Source organism: Lutra lutra, chromosome 11 (genome assembly GCF_902655055.1).
Source record: "Lutra lutra chromosome 11, mLutLut1.2, whole genome shotgun sequence".
NCBI classification, from domain to species: domain Eukaryota; kingdom Metazoa; phylum Chordata; class Mammalia; order Carnivora; family Mustelidae; genus Lutra; species Lutra lutra.
The window spans coordinates 95,911,010-95,936,643 of record NC_062288.1 but is presented as its reverse complement, the minus strand read 5'-3'; the positions used below and the strand labels follow the sequence as shown (position 1 = coordinate 95,936,643).

General features: G+C 46.6%; 2 protein-coding genes across 7 annotated transcripts in view; one reads left to right on the top strand and one right to left on the bottom strand.

Moving 5' to 3' along the window:
* Positions 1–14,852, top strand: part of DENND11 (DENN domain containing 11) — a 52,182-nt gene extending 37,330 nt beyond the window's left edge. The window contains exons 9-10 of one of the 4 annotated variants that reach the window (XM_047696091.1): positions 571–785; positions 13,239–14,852. In XM_047696091.1, the coding sequence (XP_047552047.1) occupies positions 571–766 (196 nt within the window). In that variant the 3' untranslated portion in view covers positions 767–785; positions 13,239–14,852. Of the gene's footprint in view, positions 1–570; positions 6,543–13,238 lie in introns of those variants that run through there. The other 3 variants (XM_047696092.1, XM_047696094.1, XM_047696090.1) reach the window with 3 other exon arrangements.
* AGK (acylglycerol kinase) overlaps positions 8,399–25,634 on the bottom strand; it is a 72,350-nt gene continuing 55,114 nt past the window's right edge. For all 3 annotated transcript variants that reach the window (XM_047696095.1, XM_047696096.1, XM_047696097.1), the window contains exons 11-16: positions 23,406–23,463; positions 19,398–19,545; positions 18,880–18,977; positions 12,245–12,315; positions 10,305–10,389; positions 8,399–9,417 (exon numbers count right to left, since the gene is read on the bottom strand). In XM_047696095.1, coding sequence (XP_047552051.1) covers positions 9,280–9,417; positions 10,305–10,389; positions 12,245–12,315; positions 18,880–18,977; positions 19,398–19,545; positions 23,406–23,463 — 598 coding nt within the window. In that variant the 3' untranslated portion in view covers positions 8,399–9,279. The remainder of the gene's footprint in view (positions 9,418–10,304; positions 10,390–12,244; positions 12,316–18,879; positions 18,978–19,397; positions 19,546–23,405; positions 23,464–25,634) is intronic.

Here is a 25,634-nt window from a genome sequence, read left to right as displayed (position 1 = left end):
CTAGCTCTGCCCGGCATGCTCTGTGGGGTCTCAGGCCCCCAGTGGCTCAGGCTGGGGGCTAGACCGGTTCGGGGCCCTGCTCTGTTAGCACCGCGGCTCACCCCTGCTGCTGGCTCCAGTGGCCTGTCCCCGAGGCTTTGAAGATGAATTTTAGTTTCTCACGTTCTGTCTAGACCTCAGAGCTGCATCATCAGTGGGTTTGGGATTTTGTTTTCTCTTTCTCCTCCCCTTATGACTAGGAGGCAAAGGAACACAGAGTACGGGAACGCAATACAGCATCTGTAGGAACCTTCCACAGGAAAGTTGGGTTTTGGCAGTCGGGCCATCACTGGTTCAAAGACTTTGCCAATCATACTGTGGTTAGTGTCCATGGTTTCTTTGCTAAACCTTGTGTCAACCCTGGAACTTTGATCCTATTTCCTTATTTTCAGGACTATTTCTGAGTTTGAAACCATTTAAAAGGATCTTAAAGCCATGTAGTCCCAGTTCCTCATGTGGGGATTATTGGGTGACTTGTTTTGTTTTGGCTTTTCTGCCCTCCCTTCCCTGTGTCTTCTCTGGCGAATGCAGATTTTTCTTAGAGCAAAACAACCGGATATTTCAGACTTTGCTGGAGGTGTCCGCCAGTCAAGATAAAACTCTGACCGCTGAGCATGCCCGCGGCATGGGTCTAGACCCCCAGGGAGACCGGAGCTTTCTGATGGACCTGCTGGAGGCCTACGGCATCGACGTCATGTTGGTCATCGACAACCCCTGTTGCCCATAGGAAGAGTGAGCCAAGGCTGGTGAGCCTCCCTCACGTGGGGATTTCACAACGGGCCCCAGAAGACCTCATTTTTTATTAAGTTGACACAAAGGATTGTGGTTTCTACTTTCCAACAAATGTGAATTTTGCAGTCTCCTTTCTTCGCTTCCTCCCTAGTGGTAAGACGAGACCATCTTGGTTTTATGTCCTGCTTTGGTAAGATGCCGGGATCCACCACTTTCTCCCAGAGCAGAGTCTCTCATCTCCTTGTTGAGTGACTTTGAGGGGATGTGGTGAAGGCCATCTGTCACCAGGAGCGGGCCGAGCTCTGGAAACACTGGGGAGGACTATTCAGAAAGTCTCTGTGGTTTTCATCCCTTGAGGTACTGGAGAATGAGAGCGCTGTCCCCGGACAGCTGTGGACGTGCATCTCCTGGAGGTGGAAGCTAGACCTCATGACCCTTCACAATTTTTCTCCATTCCGGGAGCCCAGTGTTAGGATCAAATCCCTTTCCCTGTTCACTGGGGCAAATCTGAGTCTTGTCTGTTCATGTGAGTAGAGATCTCAAAGAGGAACAAAAGGATGTTTCTGTCATTAAGGAGGAGCTTCTCTAAGGACAGAATGACAGGAAGAGGTTTTCTACCAGCCAGCTGGAAAAGTAAAGTTGTAGAATGAAGCCTGAAGCTTTCCGCAGAGTAAATTGGTGGTGGCCACTCCATGCGGTACTCCTCCTTTCCCCGAGTCCCCCTCTAGGGACATCCCTAGACTCCACTCTAGCGATGGCCCTGGAGCTTGCAAGCAAATTCATTATACAATGTAGTTTCTCTGAAGGGCTAACTATCCTTTTGGGGTAATTTAGGTATTTTTCAAGGGTACTGTTTGTTGCCAGGAAAGGCAGAGCAGTTGGGGTTCAAACAGGATAGAGAAGACGTTTCTCCATCTGAGAGTTCTCTGGACACATCATAGCAGAGCCTCTAGATCAAAACAGAGATTGACTGGATTCTGTAATCAAACAAGGATCTGAGCTGGTCACTCCAAGACTTTGGAGCAAGACTTTGTACCAGTTTGGAGCCCCTCACAAATTTCTCTTCCGTGGAGATGACATTCCTTGAGCTAAGTATTTGGGGCCAGAGACTACACATGTGTCAAGAGTGAATTTGACAGTGCCTTCACCTGGGGAAGTGGTTGGAACCCCTGAGTGTCCGTGATGAGTTCACCTGCATTCCCCTGACGTGTTTTGGTCTGAAGTGACTCCCGTCAGTCCCTGCCTCTTCTCTTCCCAGGGATGCCAGCTTCGAGGAGACAGTGGTTGTTTGAAGCCAGCTCTCATGGGTAGAGTTTAGGTCTTTTTGGCCATAGGATTTTGACTTGGGCTTCTGGGTTGTTGGTGACAGTTTCTTCCCTTTCGCCCTTCTTGTCTGGCTGTGTCGTCAGCCTAGCCATCCACGTGTCCACGTCTGTGACCGGGTTCCAGCCAGGCTAATACACACAGCAGAGAAAGAACTTTCGAATGGATGGATCACACGTCTCATCTCAAGACTAGCTTTTTAGGGCTCATTGCTTTATTCAGAGACATTTTCACTGTAGCTCCTTGATACGGGACTCAAGACTAAAGAAATTCACATGTACAAATGCAAATATGTACTGGTTAATCAAAGTAGCATCTTTTATGTAAATATATCAATAAGTTTGGGCGTTGAAGTGTGAACTGTGCAGCTAACACTCTTCTCTCCTCTGCAGTGTGGGTTTAGCCATCATTTCAGTAACGTACATGTTTACAAAAGCAGCTTTGCCCCCTCTCTCCTTCAAGAGCAGCCTTCTCTTGTCTCTGGGAAGCAGCGGACTTTCTGACCTGCGTTGAGTAACGGTTACTTTTCGTGGTGTCTGAATGCTCAAGGTTTTCAAAGTTAGGGGTGGTGTGTCAGAAGCCAGGCTAGGGGTGACAGGAAAGGTCGGGTTCTCTCAGTGGACGTGGGCCCTCTTTCTAGGGACCTGAGGGCTTTGTTGGAAGCCGTCTTTGAGCATGTCGGCGCCCATGCCCTCCTGCAGGCAGACACCTGTGTTTCTGTGGCTTTGTGACTTGATGCTCACCGGTGTTCATGTAAAGGTCATAAGGTGAAAATGAGGTTCTGGTATTTTCCTTTGAATGCTGGGTGGGGCTCTGGGCTCCTGGCAGCTCCACACCCTTCCAGGTGGCCAGTGGGGCCTCTCTGTGCGGTCCCCTCACACTCCTACAGGGGGCAGGATGGGCGCCGAGGGGAGTGCACAAGCAAGCCTGGGCCCCGCTGACCCCGAAACAACTCCCCACCCACCCTGTATCCCTTCTGAGAGGGAACGCAAGGACTCCGCCCTTCCCTTGCAGCCTGCTCCGGGCCGGAAGTCCGGCGCACACCCCGGCTGGCTGGCCGAGCAGCACCCCTGGTGGTCACTGTTCCCATCCCCCGAGTGTCTCCTGCCTGGACTGTGATAGCAGCCTCTTGTTTCTGAGGTCACCTTTTGGCATTGTTCCTGACTCTGCTCCCTTACCCCCGCCTTCTCCCCACTTGTGCGGTTAGCAGCCCCACCCAGCGTCCTTTGCCGCCCGCCGCTCTGCTAAGAGGGGAGCTGGGGGGTGAGGTGCCTGGCGGGACTCCCCGTGGTGAAAGCAGGAGCTAGAAGCCACACGGACCTGCTTTTCTGCCGTTGCTGAACAGTTTCCTTAAAACCCTTCTGCTTTTGTTCGAAAGACATGGTCAGCAGTCTTCTTTCCTGCCTCGTAGGTCCGTAAACTCTGGAGGGGCAGGGATTCCTGAAACAGGGCTGGAAGCCTAGGGAGGAGGAGCTTGACTCATGATCGCCTTCTACTCTGTCAACTGTTGAACCCCAGCCCCCCCCCCCCCCCCCCCCCCCGCCCCCCGGGCTTGGTCCTTCCGAGACCTTGAAACCTGATCCGATGCCGTGCTGTGAGCCATGTGCTCACCTGGAAACACGGCTGACCTGAGACATCTGGGCTGCTGTCTGTCATTCCTGAGTCGAGTCCGACAAAAGCCGGGTGGCAAGATGCCTTATGGGGCCAGGAATCTGGGCTTAGGGTTTACTGATGTCTAGCAAAATGTGACAGAGGCCTCTTAAAGTGGGTTTTTTCCCAATTCTGCAGGCTTGGCAGATGGTAATATTCAGCCTTGGAGAACATGTCCAGTTGTACTCTGGCTTAGGAGTCTCCTCAGGAGTTCAGAAACGGTAGGATTTCTCTCTTACGAGAAACTAAAGTGTGTGCCAATTAGTTTAGCATCAGTGATGGCTTTAATTGGCGGGAAGCACTGCTTGGGCCTGGTGTGGATCTGTCCAGGGCGCCACCTGGGGCCTCGTCCAGTCCTCCGTCAGGACAGCCATGAACTAGAAGGCACCTGCCCCCCACAGCTGCCACCCAGCATGGCAGTTCTTCCATTTGGCTCCTGGTGCTGAATTCATGGATGGTGATCGAAATCATTGAGCCCAGAATCTGCATCTCAAACTTACCTTGTTTTGTTCCCCATGAACATCAAGATGGGAATTTTCAGAGTAGCACAGAGCACAGACCTGTGCAGACTCATTTGTCAGTGTAACTACCTGGTATTTTAGTGAGAAGATAAAGATAAGTCATAGCTGGGTTGTTTTTCATTCTGGTGGCTAGGAGGATGAACTTGCTATTTGTCTTGATACACTGAAAGCCCTTCCGATACAATAAAAAGATGACATTATTCAGGGCCCTTAGGGAACCTTTTGTAAAGGGCAGTCATGAATTAAATTCTTAATGGTAGGACAGCAGCCCTCTGGGAAGAGGCAGGGACCTCAGGGACCTTTTTTTTTTTCTTTTTCTTTTTTACTAAAACTGTATAGCCCAAGCAATGGATTAAGATACTTTCTCCAAGTCCCTGGACAGATCAGACTTGTAGAAGTAAGGGCGCACGCAGTAAGGTGCTGAATAAATGACAAGGCAGTGGTCAGCCAGACTGTGAACTTGGCTCCGTTAGGATATCCATTCTGAAAGAGGCAAGAAAGTGAACATGGGGACCAACGTATCACGCGGGGGCTTTCACTGCCTTGTCCAGTTCCTTGCTAGCAGGCTCGGAATCCGTGAGGGCCAGCCCAAGGATCTTCGTGCCGCACCTCTTGGTCCTACTTCCTGCCCTGCAGCAAGGCTCCCTGACCTGTCCCTTCTCATTTCAGGAAAACCGTTTTCTGATTCAGGTAGGGGAAGAGGAGGAGTCAAGGGCTCCTTATTCCTGAGTCGTGGATTTTTGGGATTCCATTGTAAGACTCATATACCTCTCTGTTCCCAGGAGCTGCTAGGGCACCGACTGTTGGGAGAAAGGCTAACTGTGAATTAAGTTCATGTTTTTCTTATAAGAAATGGGAGTTTATTTTTCTATCGATATTACTATGTGATGAATGGAGCGTGCAGATGTTGAAGTGGAAGGAGATTTCCAAACTATAAGCCTTGAAAAAATGCGAAGTTTTGTAATTTGGAAGCAACTGAGACCCCATAAACATTTTAGTATTTGTTTTCGAGAGTGAGTAAGGAGATGGTACTGTGAAATCTGAACCGTACTCTCTAGGAGATGAATGTGATGGTCTGGGGGAGCATGACACGGTCCCCGACCTTAGGGAAAATTCTTGTACAGTGTGTAAACATGATAATGCTGATTAGGGAGCCTCTAACTAGAGTGGTGGTGTTTTATAACCTGGCACTTTAATTCTTTTCTGGAGCCGGAATACAGGGGCAGTTGGATGAAACTGCACATTTAGAAAGGAAGTGAAAATTTCCTAGTGCTTATAAATGAAGATGGGGAAATAAAGCCCTTTAGAGTTATTCTAGAAGCCCAGCAAAACATGGGCTTTTAGCGGTAACATCACCTCAGTTCAGAAAATTTATTTACTTACCATGGGAGAAGGATAGGTGTGAATTACTTACGTTGGTTTTAGAATGCAGGTTTAGACTAACAATACATTTACTCTGCTTTTTTGAGGACAGGTAGAGAACACAGGGGTAGGTTAGGGCCTTAGAAATTAGCCAGGGATTATCCACAAAATGAAAAATCCACACAGTGGTCACTGAGTTAGCTGGTTGCAAATATACTTCGTTGCTGTTGGAGTGAAAACTTCCTTAGGCCAAATTGAGCGAAGATAAAAGTAGACAAAAATTCTGAAGGTGGCATCAGGAAGAGTTTGTAGAGGATGCCCGCAAAGACCATCATTAGGAAGAGTATAGAGTCTGTGCTTTCGAACAGACTGGGCAGGAGACTTTAGAGGTATAGAGTAGAGGAAAGCAAAATTAACCGCCTATCTACCCGAGCTTATTGGCTAAAATTTTTTATTTGTTGTAGGTCTGGGATATAAACCTTTTCTGAAAAAGGAATACTTGTAGCCTTGGAAAAATGGTTTTCCTCTTTCTTCCCAGTTAGGATCAGCCTCCCTGTCGCCTTAAGTGTCAAACCCCTACTTGGATTAATACCCCAGCGTAAGACTTAGAGCAATAGGAGACACTGAATCTATTTTTGTTTAAATTCTTTACCTCATAGTATGAAATTAGTAAGACAGTTGATCATTTTACCCTGAATACTAGTGCATAGAAGTATGTTGTTCTGTTTCGAATGGTAAGAATTTTAAGGGCCTGAAGCTAGGAGTAAATGTTTAACTGATTTTGTTCTGTGGTACCAGTGACATCTGCGTGTACCCTATCTGTAGATATCTGAACCAGGCTGCGTGCAGAGAGGCTGATAGAACTATATTTACAGAATACAGTTTTTACAATTAAAATTCAGATTTTAACATGAACGTGTCTGCTGCAGTCCTTCTCCGGCCTGAGAGAGGGGTTTGTGGTAGGCAGGAGGGGTGGCCCGCTGGCGAGTCTGGGGCCCTTTGTCCGAGAGGCCACGGTCCGCGTAAACCACCTCCAGGTAATGGGAACCAGAGCTGGGCCTGACCGCACCATACAGGAGGGAGCCCTGCACACACACAGCCACACACTCAAGGCTTATTTCATTTTTAACCTTTTGGGGTTCTTTTAAGGCAATACAGGGTGGATTCCTAATGTCATTGGCACTTGTGTTCAAAGCCAGGTTCCTCCTTTCCAAGGTCTGTGATCCCCCATCTGACGTCCCCTACTTGCTAGGGCTGGGGTGAGAACTGAGGGAAGTCCTTGCGTGTGTAAAGAAGGCACCGGCACGTTGTCACTATGGCTGTGTGTGCGGACCAGCCATGGGGCTCAGCCAGCGGCTTGTGTCCTGGAAGACATCTGCTGGGGTTTTAGTGGAAATCATCCTAGCTTCTGAGTAAAGCCTTAGCCAATGGTTTCTGCATACAGGAGGCGGTCAGGGCTCTCCTCCACGCCTGCCTTCAGGGCCGGGCTGCCAAGGCTCTCTCTGAGCTGTACTGCGCGTGTCCTTCCCATGGACGCCGTGCGCCACGACCAGGGCAAGAACAAGGCCGTAAACGAGAAGGAAGAATGTTCTCACAGGAAATAGCCTGAAGCAAGACAGCAAAATTCCCACCAGGGATCCCGGATTTCAAAAGGAATAAGAATATTAATCTCTTATGTCCCGCGGTTTCACTGGACGGATCAGAACCATGAAGTACACACACGTGCTGGCCGCCCGCTGATCAAGGAAGAAGCCAGCCAGCTTGGGCGCCGGTCCTTTACGATCTGTCAGGAAACCGAGATGGTTCGGGACTCGCCTGGCTCCCGGAGAAACCGTCCCCGCAACCCTCTGTGGGCACCAGGGAGTGGGGGCTCCTTTTGCAGGTTGGGACCCACCTGTTTTTGGGCAGCAAAGCACAGCTTTTAACACCTCTGAAGAACAGAGCTGAACAGGTGAGCCTTGTTTTTAGTGATCTTTCTTCATATACTCTTTGTAGCTACTTTATAATCCTTTTAAGCATTGGTCTTCATTCTCCAGGGGGTTCATATGGTCCGAAAGCTGATCTGTCTGGGGAATGAGCTTGTGGCCAAGGCCTGTGAGTTCTGCTTCCCCTTTCCCCCCTTCACTCCATGCTCCCTCTTTAGAAAAAGAAAGGCTCACAGCTCATTCATTCCGGGCACTGCCCTCTGGAGTATGGAAACCTCAGGGGCAACCAAACACAGGAAAATTCCTGATGGTGGTATTAAAAATGAATGATAAAGGGACTCACAAATCCTTAGCAAATCAGGTACTTTCTAGTTCTTGTTCAACAAACAAAAGGAAGATCTAATCAAGCTATTAAGTTAAAAGGGCTATATGACATGAGAATTCTTTCTCTCGTCTAACTTAGGTGCTTTGATCTATAAAAAATGAAACAAGGAATATAAATGATGTTGAGTCCTGTTTTAATCTTAGCTATAAATAATGTTCTTGGACTCATTAAGGTAAAGAGCATTCTAAAAGTGTTAGTTTTTAATTATCAAAAATTTGCAGTATTGTTTTCATCAGTACAGTTAATCCTGTACCAAGTTAATGCTAAACAATTATTTCCACTTATATTTTTGTTGGCAAGAAAATAGGATAAGTGATAAAATTTCAGGCCTGAAAATAGATTACATTATGATAGCATTCTTTGCTGAACACAGAATGGAAACACCAAAGAGCCTATTGGTTTATTTTTGTTAATGGAGAGTAAGTATCAAATTGCTCTACATTTGAATTGCACCAAATATGTTTAAAAGAGTGATATGAGTTTTATTTTAAAATAATATTTACATGACAGCAGGAAACACAAACTTTGCCAACTCTTAAGTTGATATCTAGAAGGGGGTACATGATCTTTCAAAATGCTCTTGGGGGTGCGTAAGCATAATAGTGGGGGGTTATGCTTTACAACAGTGAACAGGTGAGGTTGGGGGACCTCTTGGAGTAGAATCACCTGGGGGAGGGTGCCTGCTTTTTACAAATGCAGATTCCTGGGCTCCACTCCCAGACTGAGTGACCAGGTTTGGGGTGAGCCCCAAGCCTGTCCGTTTTTAACATGCATCCCAGGTGGTTCTCATGCAAACCCATAGTTAAGCACTACTTTAAAAAATAATACAAACTGGCCTTTTACAGTTTCTTAGTGAAGGCTGAAGACAAAACCCCTCCCAGGCCGCTGGGTTGAGTGTAGACCTGAAACAAGCTTAATTCGAATCTGAGCTCAGGAAGTAGCAGCACCCGTGGAGAAGCCTAGAAAAAGGACGGCAGTGGAGAGGGCAGGCACCCGCACCCCTCAAGTCCCGGGAGCAAGACCAGGGAGGCCTGGACTGTGGCTGCACGCATGGGGCCCAAGGAGGTCTAGCCCTGTCCCAGCCTGCGCAGGTGGGCCTCTCCGGACCCCCTGGGCCAAACCACAGGAGGAGGGAGCAGGGGCGCAGCGAAGGCTGAGCATGCGCTAGCGGGAAGCTCGGAGTAGGGGAAGCTCGGAGTAGGGGAAGCGCTGCGAGGGCAGGGTACTTGCCATGGAGGTGCCCTGGGATCCTGGGATAACACTGCGGGGACAGGGGAGGCTTCTGGTCCCATCGGAGGCCTAAAGTGCAGCGTGGGGGTGGCCGGCTCCCCACCTTGGTGGCTCACAGGGCTGCGCTGGGCAGCATCTGTTCCCGCTTCCTGGGATCGCAGAAGAACCGCAGCTTCCTGGGGAGCAGCTTCACCTCCACAGGCATCGCCTCATACTCCTCGCTGTCGATGCTGAAAGAGCCCCCCGTTCCCTGTGGAGAGGAGGAGACAGGGGTCGGCTTCTATCGCCTCCCAGAGTATTTGGGGACTTGAGAAGGCCATGAGTTAAAAATATTTACTAAAATACAGGGGTCCTGCCGCACCTTCCAGGAATTCCTAAAATACAATGTTCTAGGACCTTCTCAGCCCTCAGCTTAGGAACGCCGTGATGTCCGCTTGTTATTTTCATGGTGGTTCTTTAGGACTTACTAGGCTTTATCCCTCAAGTACAGCAACATTAATGTTACAGATTCTGTAAAACCTTCCCTAATTCATGCATTTAGTTCAACAGTGGCTATGTTGAAACGACAGTACCACCCACTGTGGGGAACAGCGTCTGTTTTACCTACAATCCTTTCTGAATACCGTGGGATGACGGGCCCCGAGTGTGCAGATGCCATCTGCAGGAACTTCCTCCTGAGCTAGGACTTCTAGGATGACTACACAATTTAGACTACATTCCTAACATTTTCCTCACTTATATAAGGTATTCCAAGCTCGGCATTTTCTAATACAGGAGACCTCAGTGCCATCCTAAAAACTGTTTCCAGGTCCTTTATTTAAAAAAAAAGAAAAGTGAAGGTAGGCTCTGCTATGAGTATCTGCCAACTAGAGAATTCTGTGTGTCTTAAAGCACAGTAACTCCTGCATAATGGACATGCAGGAAAATAAAGGCCATGGGGTGTAAAGATCACCTTACAGAACTGTGCTGACCCATGCGGGAAGTCTTCAGGAGTTCCCAGTTCAGCCCTGGACTCCAAAGGGCGTCCTCTCAAGTATCCCCTAACGTCACCCAGAGCCTGGCCAAGTGCTCAGCCCATACTAAGCAACCAGACATGAGGGTCTGTTTCTAGAAAGGAAGACGGGTGGCCCCGCTCACCTCGGGAAGCAGCAGAGTGCACTGGCTGGCCTGGAGACACTCGGTGCCGGCCGCACGCAGCCCGGGGTCCCGCACCTTTCTACTTCTGTCGATACAGGAGAAAGCATGTTCAGACACCAGGCTGGCGACTGCACGCGACCCCAAGAGCGTAGCGAGCTCCTTTGTTGAGCTTAAACGGACGGACTCATGCTATGCTGAACCATGGGATTTTGTGAATAACTTTCCCACGATGATTCTTAGCTTAGGATAGGTATTCCCGAGTAAAGAGCTTAACCTGCTGTAGAGAATGCCTGTGAAGTTAAGACTGAGTGATTCTGTACCTAATTCTTGGGTCATTAAAAATCCTGAATTTAGAAATTAGACTGAAATTTTTTTTAGGTAAAGTACTAAACTTGTCTTAGCTGGTACTTGTGAGTCTATCATTACTTGAAGGAGGAAACATTTTTTAAAGTAGACATTTCATATATATGATTCTCTATAGTCATATTAACAGTCTGCTTAGCATACTACTATCTCTGCCTTATAGGAAACCTATCAGACTACACACACACACACACACACACACACACACACACACACACACCCTCTCTCTCTCTCCTCATGCACACATATCCTTGGGAGCCAGTCGTGGTCAACGGGAAGAGGAAAAGCTAATCCAAGTAAATCAGTCCATTCTTTATCATTAAATGATAACATTAATTATTTAGCATACAAAGCTTCAGAGTTTTCTAGAGTAATCTCACAATGTTCTAGTCCCATACCCAGAGGAAACAGTACTCAATCCCACTTCCTGTAGAGACCAAAGGAAGCCGTGTTCCTGCTGCCGAAGACGAGGACAGCAGTGGTGCAGAACATCTGACTTCACCTGCATTGAGCAATAGAATCGGTTTTCTATTTTGGGGTGTCAGTTTTATGGAGGAGATTTGAGTACAGCAGGCCCTGTGGGCCAGACTCTCAATTAAGTCAGTGTGTGGCTTCTAGACACTCTCTAGGAGAAGGGAAAGGTTTCCCTTTCTTCCTTCTACTACAGATACAGCGAGGAAATCAAAGGCTACAGAATCAGCTCTTCAGCATCTGAAGAATTTGTACCAAAGGCAAGAACACGACAAAGACATTCTGCCGCGGGTGCGGACAATGGAGTAGCCGTGGAAACCGGGCTAGGGCGGCAGCGATGTCTGCTCCTTCCGTGGGCACAAGAGGGAGCTCGGAGACAAAGCAGGACGCCGCCATCGCTGAGCAGATTCCCAAGGTGCCATGGCAACCTGTGGGCTCAGAGGCTGTGCTGAAGTAGCCGGGAGGGGGTTAGACTATTCTTAACCAATAAACCTCCGGCAGAGGTCGGGCTTCACAAATCAGACAGGACTGGGGGATATTTTTTAGTGGAAAAGGGGAAAAGCTGGGAGATTGTGCAAAGTGCTCCATACCTCTGCGGGTTTTCCATTACTGCCCTGGAAGGAAACAAGGTTAGGTGAGGTGCTTCCCTGGGAGAAAGACTTTCCCACATGTCCTCTCATTTGAGACTCCAAAACAAGCCTGAGGTAGTTAGAGGTGATCACGGTATTCTGTTCCACAGAGGAAAGGAGCCAGAGAATTTACCGACCTGTCCCAGTCGTGAGGCCAGGATGTGGCAGGATCGAGATTTGTAGCCAGCAACTCTGACCCTGAGCCAAGGTTTTGGACACTGGGCCGTGCTCCCGGGAATCCTTCATCTCCCTGGAAAGGCAGCCTGCCCCTACACTCTGATTTTCCCAAAACAGGGAAGGCTGAAGTAGGAGAGGTACGTCCTACATGTCAACCCAAACACTTGAAGGAAAGAGGCTACACAGTCCCCAACCCACACAAGTCCTCCGCTGGGTCTGCAACTTCATGGGGATCTGCATAGTAGGTGCCAGAATATGAACTACTCAGCGCACGTTTCCTACAAACCACAGCCCACTTACCCTATGGTTATGAAGTCTCCTTTGCTGACCGTGTCGGGCTCAATGCAGATGTTCATGAAGTCTTCTTGGCTCTGCAAGGTCAAGGAGATGGACATTAACACTCCCCCATTTTGGCTAATGCAGCCTGTTGTCCTCCTTCAGCCTCTGAGGTTCATATCTCAAAGCTATTTATTATATAGAGACCTTCACTTTTAGTAACTTAATCCTGAAAATGTATATGTATTTTTTTTAACATTAAGACCCTTACTGAAGTACAACTTACATACCATAAAACTCATCCCTACCCAGATAAGCTAAACAAAAACTCAGGTCTGTAAGAACTCAGAGTAGGAGGTTTGGGAAGTTCCGACACTAACCATCACAGCTGTTGTGGTCTCTGGGGTCCCCTCCCCGTGGGTCAAGTTCCAGCCCATCTACCCCAGCCGGCCTCCCTCTTCACTGTGCGTCAGCATCGCATCACACCCGCGGGGATCAGCTTCTTGCTATGCAGAGTCCAAGTATGTGTGGGTTTTTTGTTTTTTTAAAGATCTGTTTATTTGAAAAGAGAGAGTGTGTGCAAGTGAGGGGAGGGGCAGAGGGATAGAATCTTCAAGCCGACTCCCCACTGAGCGGAGCCTGACGTGAGGCTAGATCCCGTGACCCAAGAGATCAAAACCTGAGCCGAAACCAAGAGTAAGATGCTTCAAGGAGTCACCCTGGTGCCCCCCAAGTGTGTGTTTTCAAATGTGCTATGTGCAGTTTTGATATGCAACCAGAGGCGAAGAGCAGCAGTCCCTTTCTGCCATGGTGATAGTTTAAAGACTTCTCATTACCACCCAGCAAAAGGTCTGGAAGAACTGAGCTCCAAGGCAGCGGCTATAAATCCAGACCTGGCTCTTGGGCCGCTCCCCCCAGTTCTCTCCCAGTCAGTGGCTAGCAGTTCGAACCGGGCTCTAAATCAGAACCCACACTTCTGTGCCGGCTTCGAACACAGGTATTGTTTCTTCTTGGACAGGTTCAAAATCTGTTGCCCCAGGATAATCCATGAGCTGCTGGGAGCAGACAGCCTCTACCTAAGATTAAAGAGTATCACCGAAGCACAGCTTTCTCTCTTGCCTGGGAATTACTGAACACTGAGACGATGACTCGGCTCTCAGCTCACCTTTTATGCGACAACTTAGTGTCGACTACCGTAAATTCTTCTAGGTGCTTGGGTTACTCCAATGAACTGAAAAACCAAGTATTTCTGCTTACCAAGAATTTGTCTTCTACTGGGGAGTGGAGGGAGTAAACCAAAAAATAAAATCTAACCATAAAGTAACGAGTTACAGGATATATTAGAAGCATGTTAGAAGCACAGAAACAGTAAATTATAAAGAGAACAATTGGTAAATTATAAAGTATATTAGAACATAAGTATATTAGAAGTATATGAGCATTTATTAGAAAAATGACAGGAAAAAAAAAAAAACACAAGAAACACCAGATGGTGTGGGTGGTAGGAGTGACATTTTTAAAGACAGTCTGGGTGAGCCTCATCGAGAAACAGCTCTGAGCAGACGTGAAGGAGGTGAGAGAATGAGCAAGGTGGGTACCCAGGACTGTGGTTCTCCAACGTGAGCAAGTATCACCTGGAGGGCCTGTTAAAACTCAGAACCCTGCCCCATGCTCAGAGTTGATGGTTCAGTAGATCTGGGGTGAGTGAGGCCCAAGAATGTCCATTTCTAACAGGTTCCCAAGGACTAAAACCACTGGCCTGGGGAAGGGCGATCCACACAGAGGGAACTGCCAGGGCAGGGCTGTGCGGAGGAAGCGCGCCTGACAGGAATGAACAGCAAAAGGAAGCCAGGGAGGCCAGAGCAGAGTGAGAGGAGGCGACGTTGGGAGACGAAGTCAGAGCAGAGGGGAGGCCCGAACCCGAGGGTCTGTAGACCATTACAAGGCTGTGAGGCTGAGTGAAATGAGGAGCCGGGAGAAGACTCCAAGCAGAGAAAATATGATCTGGTTCCATTTCAACAGGACCTCTCTGGCTGCTGTAGTTCGAGAATGGGGCGGGGGGGCCCGCATTCAGGAATCCATGCAGTCACCCAGCTAAAAGACATCGGTGGCTTGGAACAGTTAGCAGGGGCGTTGTGTTAAGCACGGGCAGTATTTAGAAGCCAAGATTAGACGTGAGGCGGGACAGGGCAGCTCCAAGAGGTCTGGCCTGAACAAATAAATGCATGCACGGAATTACAGCCACCAGCCGAGGGGCAGACTGGATGGAGCTCGGCTGTCGGCTGTCGACGGGTGGAAGGGAAGGCGGCCGTTCAGGGTGGGGCACTCAGAGACTGAAAGGTGTATTAGCCACCTGAGAGGAGAAGGTGAGTAGACAATTGTACATAGAAGTCTAGTGAATAGTCCAAGTGCAGAAATCAACGTATACTGACCGATTTACATGACATGACTATCTCAAAAGATGCTAGAAAGAAACTTGATAAAATTAAATATCCATTCGTGATAAAACTCTTCATTGATTAGGAACAGAAGGAAACTTCCTTATTCTTATAAATGGTATCTGTAAAAAAATCCCACTAAACTCAAGAACATAGCAATGAAACCACACATATATATACATATACATATATATTACATATATATAACATACATACATATATATATTACATATATAACATACATACATATATATTACATATATATATAACATACACACATATATATATATATATGGTTTTATTTATTTGTCAGAGAGAGAGAGAGCAAGTGAGCACAAGCAGGGGGAGCAGCAGGCAGTGGGAGAAGCCGGCTCCCCGCTGAGCAAGGAGCCTAATGCGGGATCATGACCTGAGTCAAAGGCAGATGCTTAACCCACTGAGCCACCTGGGGGCCCCACACTGAAACCAGCAGGAGTCCGTCAACAATGCTGCTATCGCTACTCCTTCTGAACACTGGACTGAGGTCCTGGCTAAGGCAGTAAGGTGAGAGAAAAGATTAGAAGGCTAAGTATTTGAAAGGAAAGACAAAACTTGCACTATTTGCAGCTGATATGACTGAATCTATACAAAATCAAAAGGAATCCATAAATTAGTAAGAATTTAGTTATAAGGTTGTTGATTCAGTATCAGTATTAAAAAAGTCAATTAAAAAAGTCCATCTAAATCAAATATTTAAAAACAAAATTTTAAGGGATACCATCTATAATCCTATCAAAAATTAAAACAACCAGGAACATATCCAGCATATCCATAAAACCTCCCTGAAAGGCATTACCAGCCTAATGAAGAGCTATGTCACGTTCATACAACAGAAGAGTCAATATTAGAGAAGTGTCATTTTTCCTACAATTGATCTACACGTTCAGTGTAATCCTGTGATCAATATAACAGATTTTTTTAAAGATTTTATTTATTTGACAGAAATCACAAGTAGGCGGGGAAGTGGGGGGAAGCAGTTTCCCCGGTGAGCCGAGAGCCCGATGCGGGGCTCAATCCCAGGACCCTGAGATCATGACCTGAGTGGAAGGCAGACGCTTAAACCCACGGAGCCACCCAGGCACCCCAAATAACAGATTTTTATATGGAACTTCATAAAATAAACCTTCTAAGGGATTTATAGAGGCCAAAGAACCAAGAATAGCCAAAGAGACTCTTAAAGAAGAAAAACGGAGGGGACTCATTGTAAAACGAAGATAATCAAAAGTAGCACAGTACTAATACAGGCTTTGACAAACAGAGCAACTGAAGAGAGAACCTACAAACACGCCCAAAGGGACACCAGCTCTCACTGTAGAATAGGGGCTTACTTCAGTAAACGGTGCTTGGACAAGGGGCTTTCTCTGGGCTAAGATTATAAAATTGGAGCCTTACCTCCATCGTTCACAAAACACAATTATAGGTGCAAGTGTTTCTTTTTAAAGAAAAAGAGAATCATGTGATGCATATCATACCAGCCTGGGTTTTAACAATATATGATGAGTATCTTTCCGTGTCACTAAAGAGAGAACGTCTTAAATAAATGTACCAGAATGGATTTCATCAGTCCCCCGGTTCATTTGTTTCGCATATTTTGCTATTATAAATACAGTGAACAGAGCTGTACAAGAGATCCTAATTTTCACACATTCCACACCACTTAAAGCCTCTTTGACTCTGAATGTACTTTTATAAATGATAAACGAGTTTGGAGCTATCACATGGCAGCTTCATTGTCTTTGAATATTTTATTGCATTTGCTTTTATTTTTAAAGAGGTGTGGAAACAGAAAACAAATGTGCTGCTCCTTGTGATAAGCAGCACAGAATCTTACGCTCTCATAATTGGCACCAAGATTAAAAGCGCTCGTCACACTGCATGTGGCTAATCTGAGGCCACAATCACAGCCTGGACCCAACTCCGTCCGTTCACTGGTATTCCGTCATCAGAGAAAAGAGCCACATTAAACAGTAAGAACAAAATACTAGAAATACCTATTATCAGAGACAAGATATAAAAGCAACGTATAATTCGAAATTTTATCTTTTTTTTTTGAAATTCCTCTAGCATAGAATCTGTTGTTTTCAACCTTAATACCTCCATTTTGCTGAATTCCATTATGTAAGAAATAAGGGAATGGCTACACTATGTATGTGTATGCATCTGATTATTCCTGTAGGACAAACTCCTAGAAATAGAAGCACACCCTTGGCCCTAGTAAATCTGTTTTAGATGCTTTGGAGAGACCAGCAAGACACCGAGAAAGGGCATCGTGATTTACAGATTCAGCAGGACTGCATGAGCGTCCATTTCCCCATGCACACCAACACGGCACAACCCAGCATGCTTAATTTAGGACATTTTCGTTGTTCTTTTAAATTTGCATTTCTTCGATTTGAACACTTTTCCTGTATCCTGATCTATTACACGCATATAAAAGTTATGTCTCCCTGGTAATGTAGTTATAAGAATTACAGGAGTTGACACTATGTAAAATTCTCAGGGCAGTGCCTGGCAGAAAGGACGTATTCAGCAAATAGAAGCTATTTTTCCAAGTTTACGTTCTTTGTGAATTTCTGTTTTTGCCCGTGCCTGTTACTTAAAGGAGTCCTTTGCCTACTTCTTAAGAGTTTGTTGGGGGGCTTGGCGGGCTCTGAGCCAGTATATCTTTTCCCAGATACCAAAGGCTTTGCTAAGAATAAAGGCCCGCTTACCGTAAGGAAAGCTATTAACTCCTGCTCTAGCACATTCTTTTTCCCAATTTGTCATTAAAGTTTTTGTTTCTAGTTTCTTCCATTTTAAGTAGACAAATGCATCAATGTGATTGTCGCCTTAGACGCCATGCTTAGAGAGGCCTGGTCCTCCCCACCTTTGTACTGATAATCACCTCCATTTCACTCTATGCTTCATGAATTTCCTAATTTAACTCTTCAGTCCAACTGGGAGGGGAAGGAAGCTGTGTTATCCACATGTTTTACGAAGGACAAGTGTTACTTTCCCAATTAGAGAACGACTCGCTCCTCCACTAAACACCAGGGTCAGACTCCTGGGCACATGCGCACGTTCGTCACCACGTTCAAGTCCACCTGCAGCTTCCAGACAGACCAGGTCAAGTGTGCGCGGCTACGTGGATCCGCACAAAACCCAACGTCGCGCCGCGCCCACAGGTCAGGGTAGCTTTCCTATTAGCATTCTCGCGAATACAAACTACTCGGGTTTCTCCTACAGCACAGGTCAGGAAACTCTGGACGGCCACGGAGTCGGAGGCAACGACCGACTCTGCCGTCAGGGCACGAAAGCAGCCCCAGACAGCGCGCCGGTGAGTGAATGCGGCTGTTCCAATAAGGCTTTTCTTATGGATACTGAAACCGGATTTCGTATTCTCTCTGCGCATCACAAAACACTCTCTTGATTTTCTCACAACCATTTAAAAACGAGACGTCAATTCTTAGTTTGCGAGCCGCCCAACAAAAACAGGGCGCAGACCAGTTTTGTCAGCCTCTGCCGGATTTCAACCTTTTTTTAGCATCTGGTCAAACAGACGCCCCATCCAGAACTTTCTGCACTGACGGCAACATTTTGTATCTGTGATGGCAACTGTTTTCCAGTGCGGCAGCTGCTCGCCACGTAGGGCTAACGGGCACCTGAAGTGAGTGCTAGATTTTATCTGACTCAAAGAGCCACGGGTCTAGCAGCCACCGTACTGCACCGTGCGTGTCAGCAGAGGGGACTCTACGTATATGAGTGTATCTTTTTTTCTCCTGGGGACCTAAATCCATATATTTAATATAGTCACAAAAATAGTGGTATTCACTCAAGTAAAAGTTCCACAATTTTTTATTCCTGAGACAAAAGGGAGCAGGCTAACTTTCTGTTTCTAAAGGTCTTCTGCCCTCAAGTCTCAGAAAGCCTGACAGCTACGAAGCAGGGCCCAGGATACTGGCTCAGAGCCCGCCAAGCTTAAACCTCCCGCCTCACTCCACTGTTTCTTCCCACTGCTATTATTCAGTATGGGGCTTTGACCCTATCTTTTTTAATCTACTTTTGCCATACACTCTTTCCCCTGATCCTTTCTTCTCTCCCCAAAAAGGCTAAAATAAAAATGCCCAATTAGTGGAAGGGCAGGTGGCCTTTGCCACTTTTCCCAGATACCAAAGGCTTTGCTAATAAAAAAGGCCCGCTCACCGTCAGGTCAAGGTGACTGTTCCGCGTCGTGATGGACAGTTCGATGGTGGACAGCTGCATTTCTTTCCAGACCTTGGGGCTCACCTCTTGGGAAAGGGCTGTGTGGGGGCATTAGATTCGGGTCAGTTTCTTCCGCTAACATTTCCCCACTCCCCCACCAACGGCAAGCTGCCGGTGCTCAGCCTGGCCACCCAAGCCCGCCTGCGGATTCTGCCTCAGTTTGATTTATTGCCTAGCTTCTCACACACAGGAGGAGGAGCCAGGCTCCCAGTTAAGTCTCTATACCCAAACATCCCTGCCAAAGCCAACATGATGACATAAAGGTCAATGCCAGCAAGAGGGAGCCATGATCTGTCACCAGTGACGCATGTCACCGACCCATGCGTCGGACAGTGCTGGTTTGGGTCCTGCTCTGTGGTACAGTGGCCCTTGAAAGGCCTCTCCTGCATGAGGCAAGTGGCTCACACGGATCTGGGGGCCCAAACCAACCAGGGTTCTGCACCCAGCATGCGACTCACCATCCTGCGGCTGCACCCAGTAGGACGCGAGCCTGCGTAATATTCTCCTGTACAAAGAGGGCCGAGGAGGGTTCTCTTCTGCGGCACTGGGAGGTCTCTCTGTAGGTCCCGTGTACGAGATGGACGCTTGATGTGTCTGAGGCCACTCCTTTTAATGTGAAGAGAGAAAAACTTGTCATGCGCACCGAAGTCCAAACTCGGAGGAGCTCTGCAAAGGTTAGTCATCCACCTATGCCTGCCTGCAAGCGAATTAATCATCTCATGGAATGGAATTAGCTCTACTCTGAAGCACGGACTCCTCAGTTTCTTTTCCTACTAAAGGCCGGTCTTGAAAACCAGGAACTGGGTGATGGCTGCCTTCACTGCTCTCACACACACAGAGCAGAGAAGTCCAAGGAGACTAACCACTGTTTATACTTGTCAAAAAAAAAAAAAAAATCAGTATGAATGAAGAGAGAATCATCCCACAATAAATTTATCTTTGGTTTATAGATGGTGACACAAAAATGAAATGCATCAAATACCTTCTTCCCTTCCGGAATCCTATTCCACTTGGAGCCCAGAATGGCTTAGGCTAGCCTCGTGATCGAGCCAAGGCTTCAAAGACCATCACTCTCAGACTCTAGATTGTCTGTCTTCTACTTCTTGATACCCCAATCCAGTCTCATTAGTATCCACAGGAATAATTAAAACACCCCCTAGTCACTCAGCCCCTGATGTGCTCTCTAACCCCCCGGCCACATCCTGGTCCTTCCTGTTACCCAGAACTATTCCATCCTGGAAATCTAAAAGCTTGATGCCCTACTCTCTAGCCACGTCCCATATTCTTCTGTTCTTCTGATTCTTTTGTGTTCAGTAGGTCTCTCAGGGTGACCCACTCCCCTGTTCTCAGGTTTCCATGCGGTGAATGACAAAGGAGTAACAATTCTGGCTCCTCTCTCTTTCCCCCAAAGTGGCTGTCCTGGGGACTCACTACTTCCTCATGCAGTTGGCTTCCTATGGCAGTGTCTGCCCTAAAGGAGACGTTTTAAAGGGATGAATTCAATTCAGAGTATCTGGAAATCTGTGACTGCATTATCTAAGCTATGTCCTTTAGTCCTGCTGACATTTAGAAAGCTGGTATTTTGATCTCCATCTGCCTGGTTCCTGCATTTTTTTTCATAACTTGATTCAAACTCAGAAGAGTAAGAGAGGGGTGTTATATTTTGGTCCCTGAAGATCCAACCCCACACCAAATTTCCAATCCCACTGAGAATCCCAGTCCCTGACCACACCATTCTCCTTCAGTGCCTAATTAACAGCTGATTACCTCAAGTCATTCTTTTTCCCATCACTGTTGGTCCTCCTGTGTCTTTGGTGTTGCATCATGTGCCCTGAAAAGCCCCTATTCTGGATCAATCCTGTCACTAGCTATCTGTATCGCACATTGTGGCCCATGTTATTAGAGGGCAACCAATATTCCGGGTCAGTACACCTGTGCCACGACAAATTCTTGGTCTTGGGTCTTCAGTACCACTCGATAATCCTTCCAAATCTCCCTATTTTCATCTCTCTTCAAATCCCCCACCACTACCACCCACCTCATTTTCAACAGATCACCTTGTTCCCCATGCTTCAGTGAGACCATCAGGATGTCAGGGAGAACTGCCTAACATTCTATAAATTTGTTTGCACCTGGACCTCTGTTCTAGTTTTCTCCTTTCTCAAGAAAAAAGGCGCCCTTCCTCTGTCCAAGGCTGACCCAGCACTGTGGGCCCCACACCCTCCCCACTGCGCCCCGGCTTTGCCGACTCAGTCTTGCTCTGCATCTCCTTGTCTCTCACCTCTTTCCTTTCTTCTTTGCTTTTGTTTCAGGGTAGAAAGACACAGCCCCCTCTCCAATCAAAAAAAACAACACTCGGCTGGCCCCATGTTTCTCACTAGCTTTTGCCTTTTCTATTTCCTTCCTTTCGAAGTGAGGCCTCCTGAAGGAGAGCCCCAGCCCTGCTGTCTGTGAGGCTTAACCTACCTTTATTCCCTAACTTCCGTGGAGGGGGCTCAGCCCCTCTACTTGGGAGGTGAGCAAACCTTCAGAGGCTGCTGAGTGCAGCGGGCACCTTCCCACCGGGATTTAGACTCTGTGCTGCCGCTTCGTGACGCTCTGGCTCCTGCTGGCTAGCAGGTCTCTCTCTCGGGGACTCTCACGGGGACCGGCCCTTCCCCTCAGGCTTCACGGGCAGCTCTGTGGCTCTTCAAATGCTTCCATTCCTCCGGGCTATCCCTGGCCTGTCTGCACCATGTGCCAAACTGAAAATTGCATCTTTCTTCGCACACGTGATCCTATTCTAATCTTGTCAGTGTTCATGAAAAACTCTAGACTGCAAACTAGTCCGGACCTCATCACCTCTTCCCTGGCTTACTTGAACAATCTTCTCTCTGGTGCTCTTGCCTTAAACACCCACAAGCAATCTCTTGTCTACACTGCTGACAAATAACTTTTCTGAAATGCAGATCCGCTCATGTCTCTCCCCTGCTTAAAACTCAGTAATTCCCCAACACTGTCATGGTCAAAGTCAGCTGCCACAACCCAACCTGCCACCACCTCCCGTCCCACCCCTCGAACCCCCCCTTCCTGCCTTTCTGTTGTCCTGGCCATGTGACATCACGGCCACTTCACACGTCCTGGCTCCTCCACCTGGAATGCCCTCTATGTAGTCCTGTGTAGATTCAAACTTGAGTAGAAGTGTTCCCTGCCCTGGGAAGGCTGCTGCCCTGAGGCAGATACAAATGCCCCCCTCCCATGCAACTGCTCCCACCTTATCTTTCCATAGGCTCTCCCAGCACTTGCCACGCCCCTGCTTTACTGGTCCCTCACACTCCCCAAACATGGATCCTCCCTGAGGGCAGGAACCTGCCTTACCTGACTTTGTATTCCAAGTAGATAGCAGGGCTGTCCACACTATTTAATAACCATTTGCTGAAGAAATGCTGGGAAGAGTTTACATTCTCCCTGACGTGACAGCTTACACACACAGCCACTCTGCTCTCCCAAACGGCACCCCCACTCCACCACTGAAATTATGCACTTAAGCAAGAGTAACAATGCATTTTACTAAAACGGTGTGCCTTCAGTGTAGAAAGGCATTGCCCTCCAAGTTCATGCTCATAATCATGAAAATTGGCCACCCCTAGTACTTAGGGGTTTTGATTTTTACATTTCTTTAACACAACAAGAATTTATTTAGAAGGTAAAGGGAGCTATGTTTTCCAAATGTTTTGCAATGGACATGCATCACTTTTACAATTAGAAAAATGCTTGACGCTCTGAATATTAACATCAGAACCAATATTTTCACAACAAACTTGATCTGCCAATTTTCAGACTGACGCCAACTTTTGAACATACTGCTTTGATTTGCATAAAAGCTGAACACAGGATGTCATCCACAGATAAGGATGACTTTACTATTAGCATTTTCATTAATATACACCAATCAGCTTTTCTCTATGACAACATTTGTCAGTGGACAGGCTATAGTAGCAGCGCCCGATGGAATGTTCTCTGATGCTAGAAATATTCCCTATTTGTACTGTTCAAGACAGGAACCACTACCCATATTTTTGCTAGCACAGTTTGAAACCTACTCTATTATACACAAGCCTGTTCAATTACATACATTCGGATGCAAATCTCCAGTTCATTTCCAGATACTAATGCAGACACCCTTACAAATAATTGATAAGATATAGGCATTCTACTCCAGGTTTGTCTGGCAAGAGTGAGTGAATAAGCAAAAGGAAGTGGAATATCAAAAAGAAATTAACTATGGGTTTGGTAAGGGAAGGAACGAGCTGGTAGATGAGGGGTGATGGCTTATGTAACAGGAACGCTTCCTGCATTCGTTTCTGAGTAAATATCCCCCATTTGGAACATGTCATATGTATCTGTAGCAGGGAATTTTTAAAAATCCAAACTGACACATCACAAAATAACACAGGGCAACTTTCTACACTGGAAATTGCATTTACCTTAAGAGTGCTGAAGAAGTGAGCTGCTTTGGTTTTTAGAGGCCCGAGATACCAGTATCTGAGAACGATCAAGACAAAAACCTGGTTAGAACATTAAGAGAACTCTGAAAGGGCTAGACATCATTCAAGAAGAATAGTATGTTAAAAGTGCCCCTCCACTGCGGACACCCTGCAGTCACCTCCAGTGTGAGGGGTGGACTATGAATACACCATTTCCAGCTCTGGAGGCCTGGGGATTATGCTTTAGCAGAAAAAAAGAAGGACAGTTAAGTTTTTCATCTACATTTCAATGTCGTGTCAAGTAGTGCGTAATGAGTTACACAGTGGAAAGACCCTTGCAATTTACAAGAAATACATAATCAGCGTCTCCCTCTCTCAATTCACAGGTATCACTGTAATACATACTCTCAACCACAGAATACAGCAGAGTCTACATTCAAAAGGGCAGTGAGTGGAGGATGATGAAGCCACAACGAGACGCAGATGCTGGGTGGTCTGGTGTGTGACCCACATGCTAAAGTGACTGGATCCTATCTACCATGTTCTCTCACACACAGACGCGCACACCACTTAAAATCTGTAAATCAGCCTAACTTCACATTACTCGTGTTATGCAGCTCCCAAATGCGAAATGTTAAATCTGGGAACAAAGACTATCTACTGCATACTGCTAAATACATAAAAGCTAGTGTAGAGAGAAAGATGCCTAACGGGAATTAGAAAAGTGACATAAAATAGATTCCTCTCTTAAAATTTATCTCTGTCTCCTACCAGCTCATCTTAAGGGCTCCCTATTTGATTCCACTCAATATGCATTTATTTAGCATTTACTATGTATATGAAGAAAAAAGAAGTAAAAGCATAAAACTCCTGCCTTTGAAGGCTTATAATTTGAGACAATAAAGCCCCAAAAAGTAACAGAAAACAATAAATGGCTGTGTGTGTGTGTGTGTGTGTGTGTATCAGTGCCAACTGATATATAAATATATGGAAATATATATATGATATACAAATATATATATATATCGTGATTTATTGGTGAGGAGAGTCAAGGGACAAGAAATCACTGGACTGAAAATCAATGGGGCAACCAGGCTTGCATAAGAGCAAAGTAAGGGCGCGGAATTTAGAAAGATAACCGGTTTAGATTTAGATCCACGAAAGAGGGAAAGAAGTCATTCTAGGCGAGAGGAATAGCAAAGGCACAGGAAACACTGAGAACAGTAGCCACAGCAAAGACTTAGAAGTAAAGATACGTAACTATGGAATTAGGGTTGATGACGGATCAAGTTGGGCCTTGAATGCCAGAATAAGGGGGTTAGATAGAATCCAATGAGCAATGTGGAGCCATTCTAAGTATTATTCAGGATCATACTGTGATGCTACTAATGAGGACCTTGATCATCTGATTTTTTTCTAAGCTTACGTAATAATAATTTCATTTTCCAGCTAGCCAGAGAGAAAGGCAGTTTATTCCTAACTATCCATAGTTCCACTCATCTCTACCAATGACACTATGCCTGTACCTAACGGCCAGCTAGGAAATCATTTCTCACATGCCCACTGTTTCTCCTACGGCACACAGAGGGACTCCGTGGAAGGTCCCAGTCAAGGTGTTAGATAATCACCACCAAAATTTTAAAATTCACTGTTCAAAAATCAATCAAAAGCGGGGCAAGTGTGTGAGATCCTCCTAAAGGGGCCGACCTATGCTAGTGCTCAGTTGTTGATTAACACATTTCATGAAGCAATTTGTTCTCACCAGACATTTTCAGGGAAAACAAAGTAATTACTCTTGGCGAGTTGCTGGTATTCAAGATCACAGATAAAACATGAGGGGATTTGTTGGGTTGCGTGAGTGGCTCAGTTGGTTAGTTACGCATCTGCCTTTGGCTCAGGTCATGATCCCAGGGTCCTAGTATCAAGACCTGCTGTGGGCTCCCAGTCTGCTGCTCCCTCTGCCCTTACCTCCTCTCCCCACTTCTGCACTCTCATTCGCTCTTATCTCTCTCAAATGAATAAAATCTTTAATAAAATAAAATAACACCATACGGTGATTTGTGGAATCAAGGTAATCACGGCCAACTTACAAATAAAAACAATGTGAAATGCTCAACAGCGCAGCATGTAAAATAATACAGGACCTCCCCCTCTGGCATTCCACTCTCGGAGAACCTCATTAGCAGGAATAACAAAGTGAGACAAGTAAGAGAAATTTCCATAAAGAAA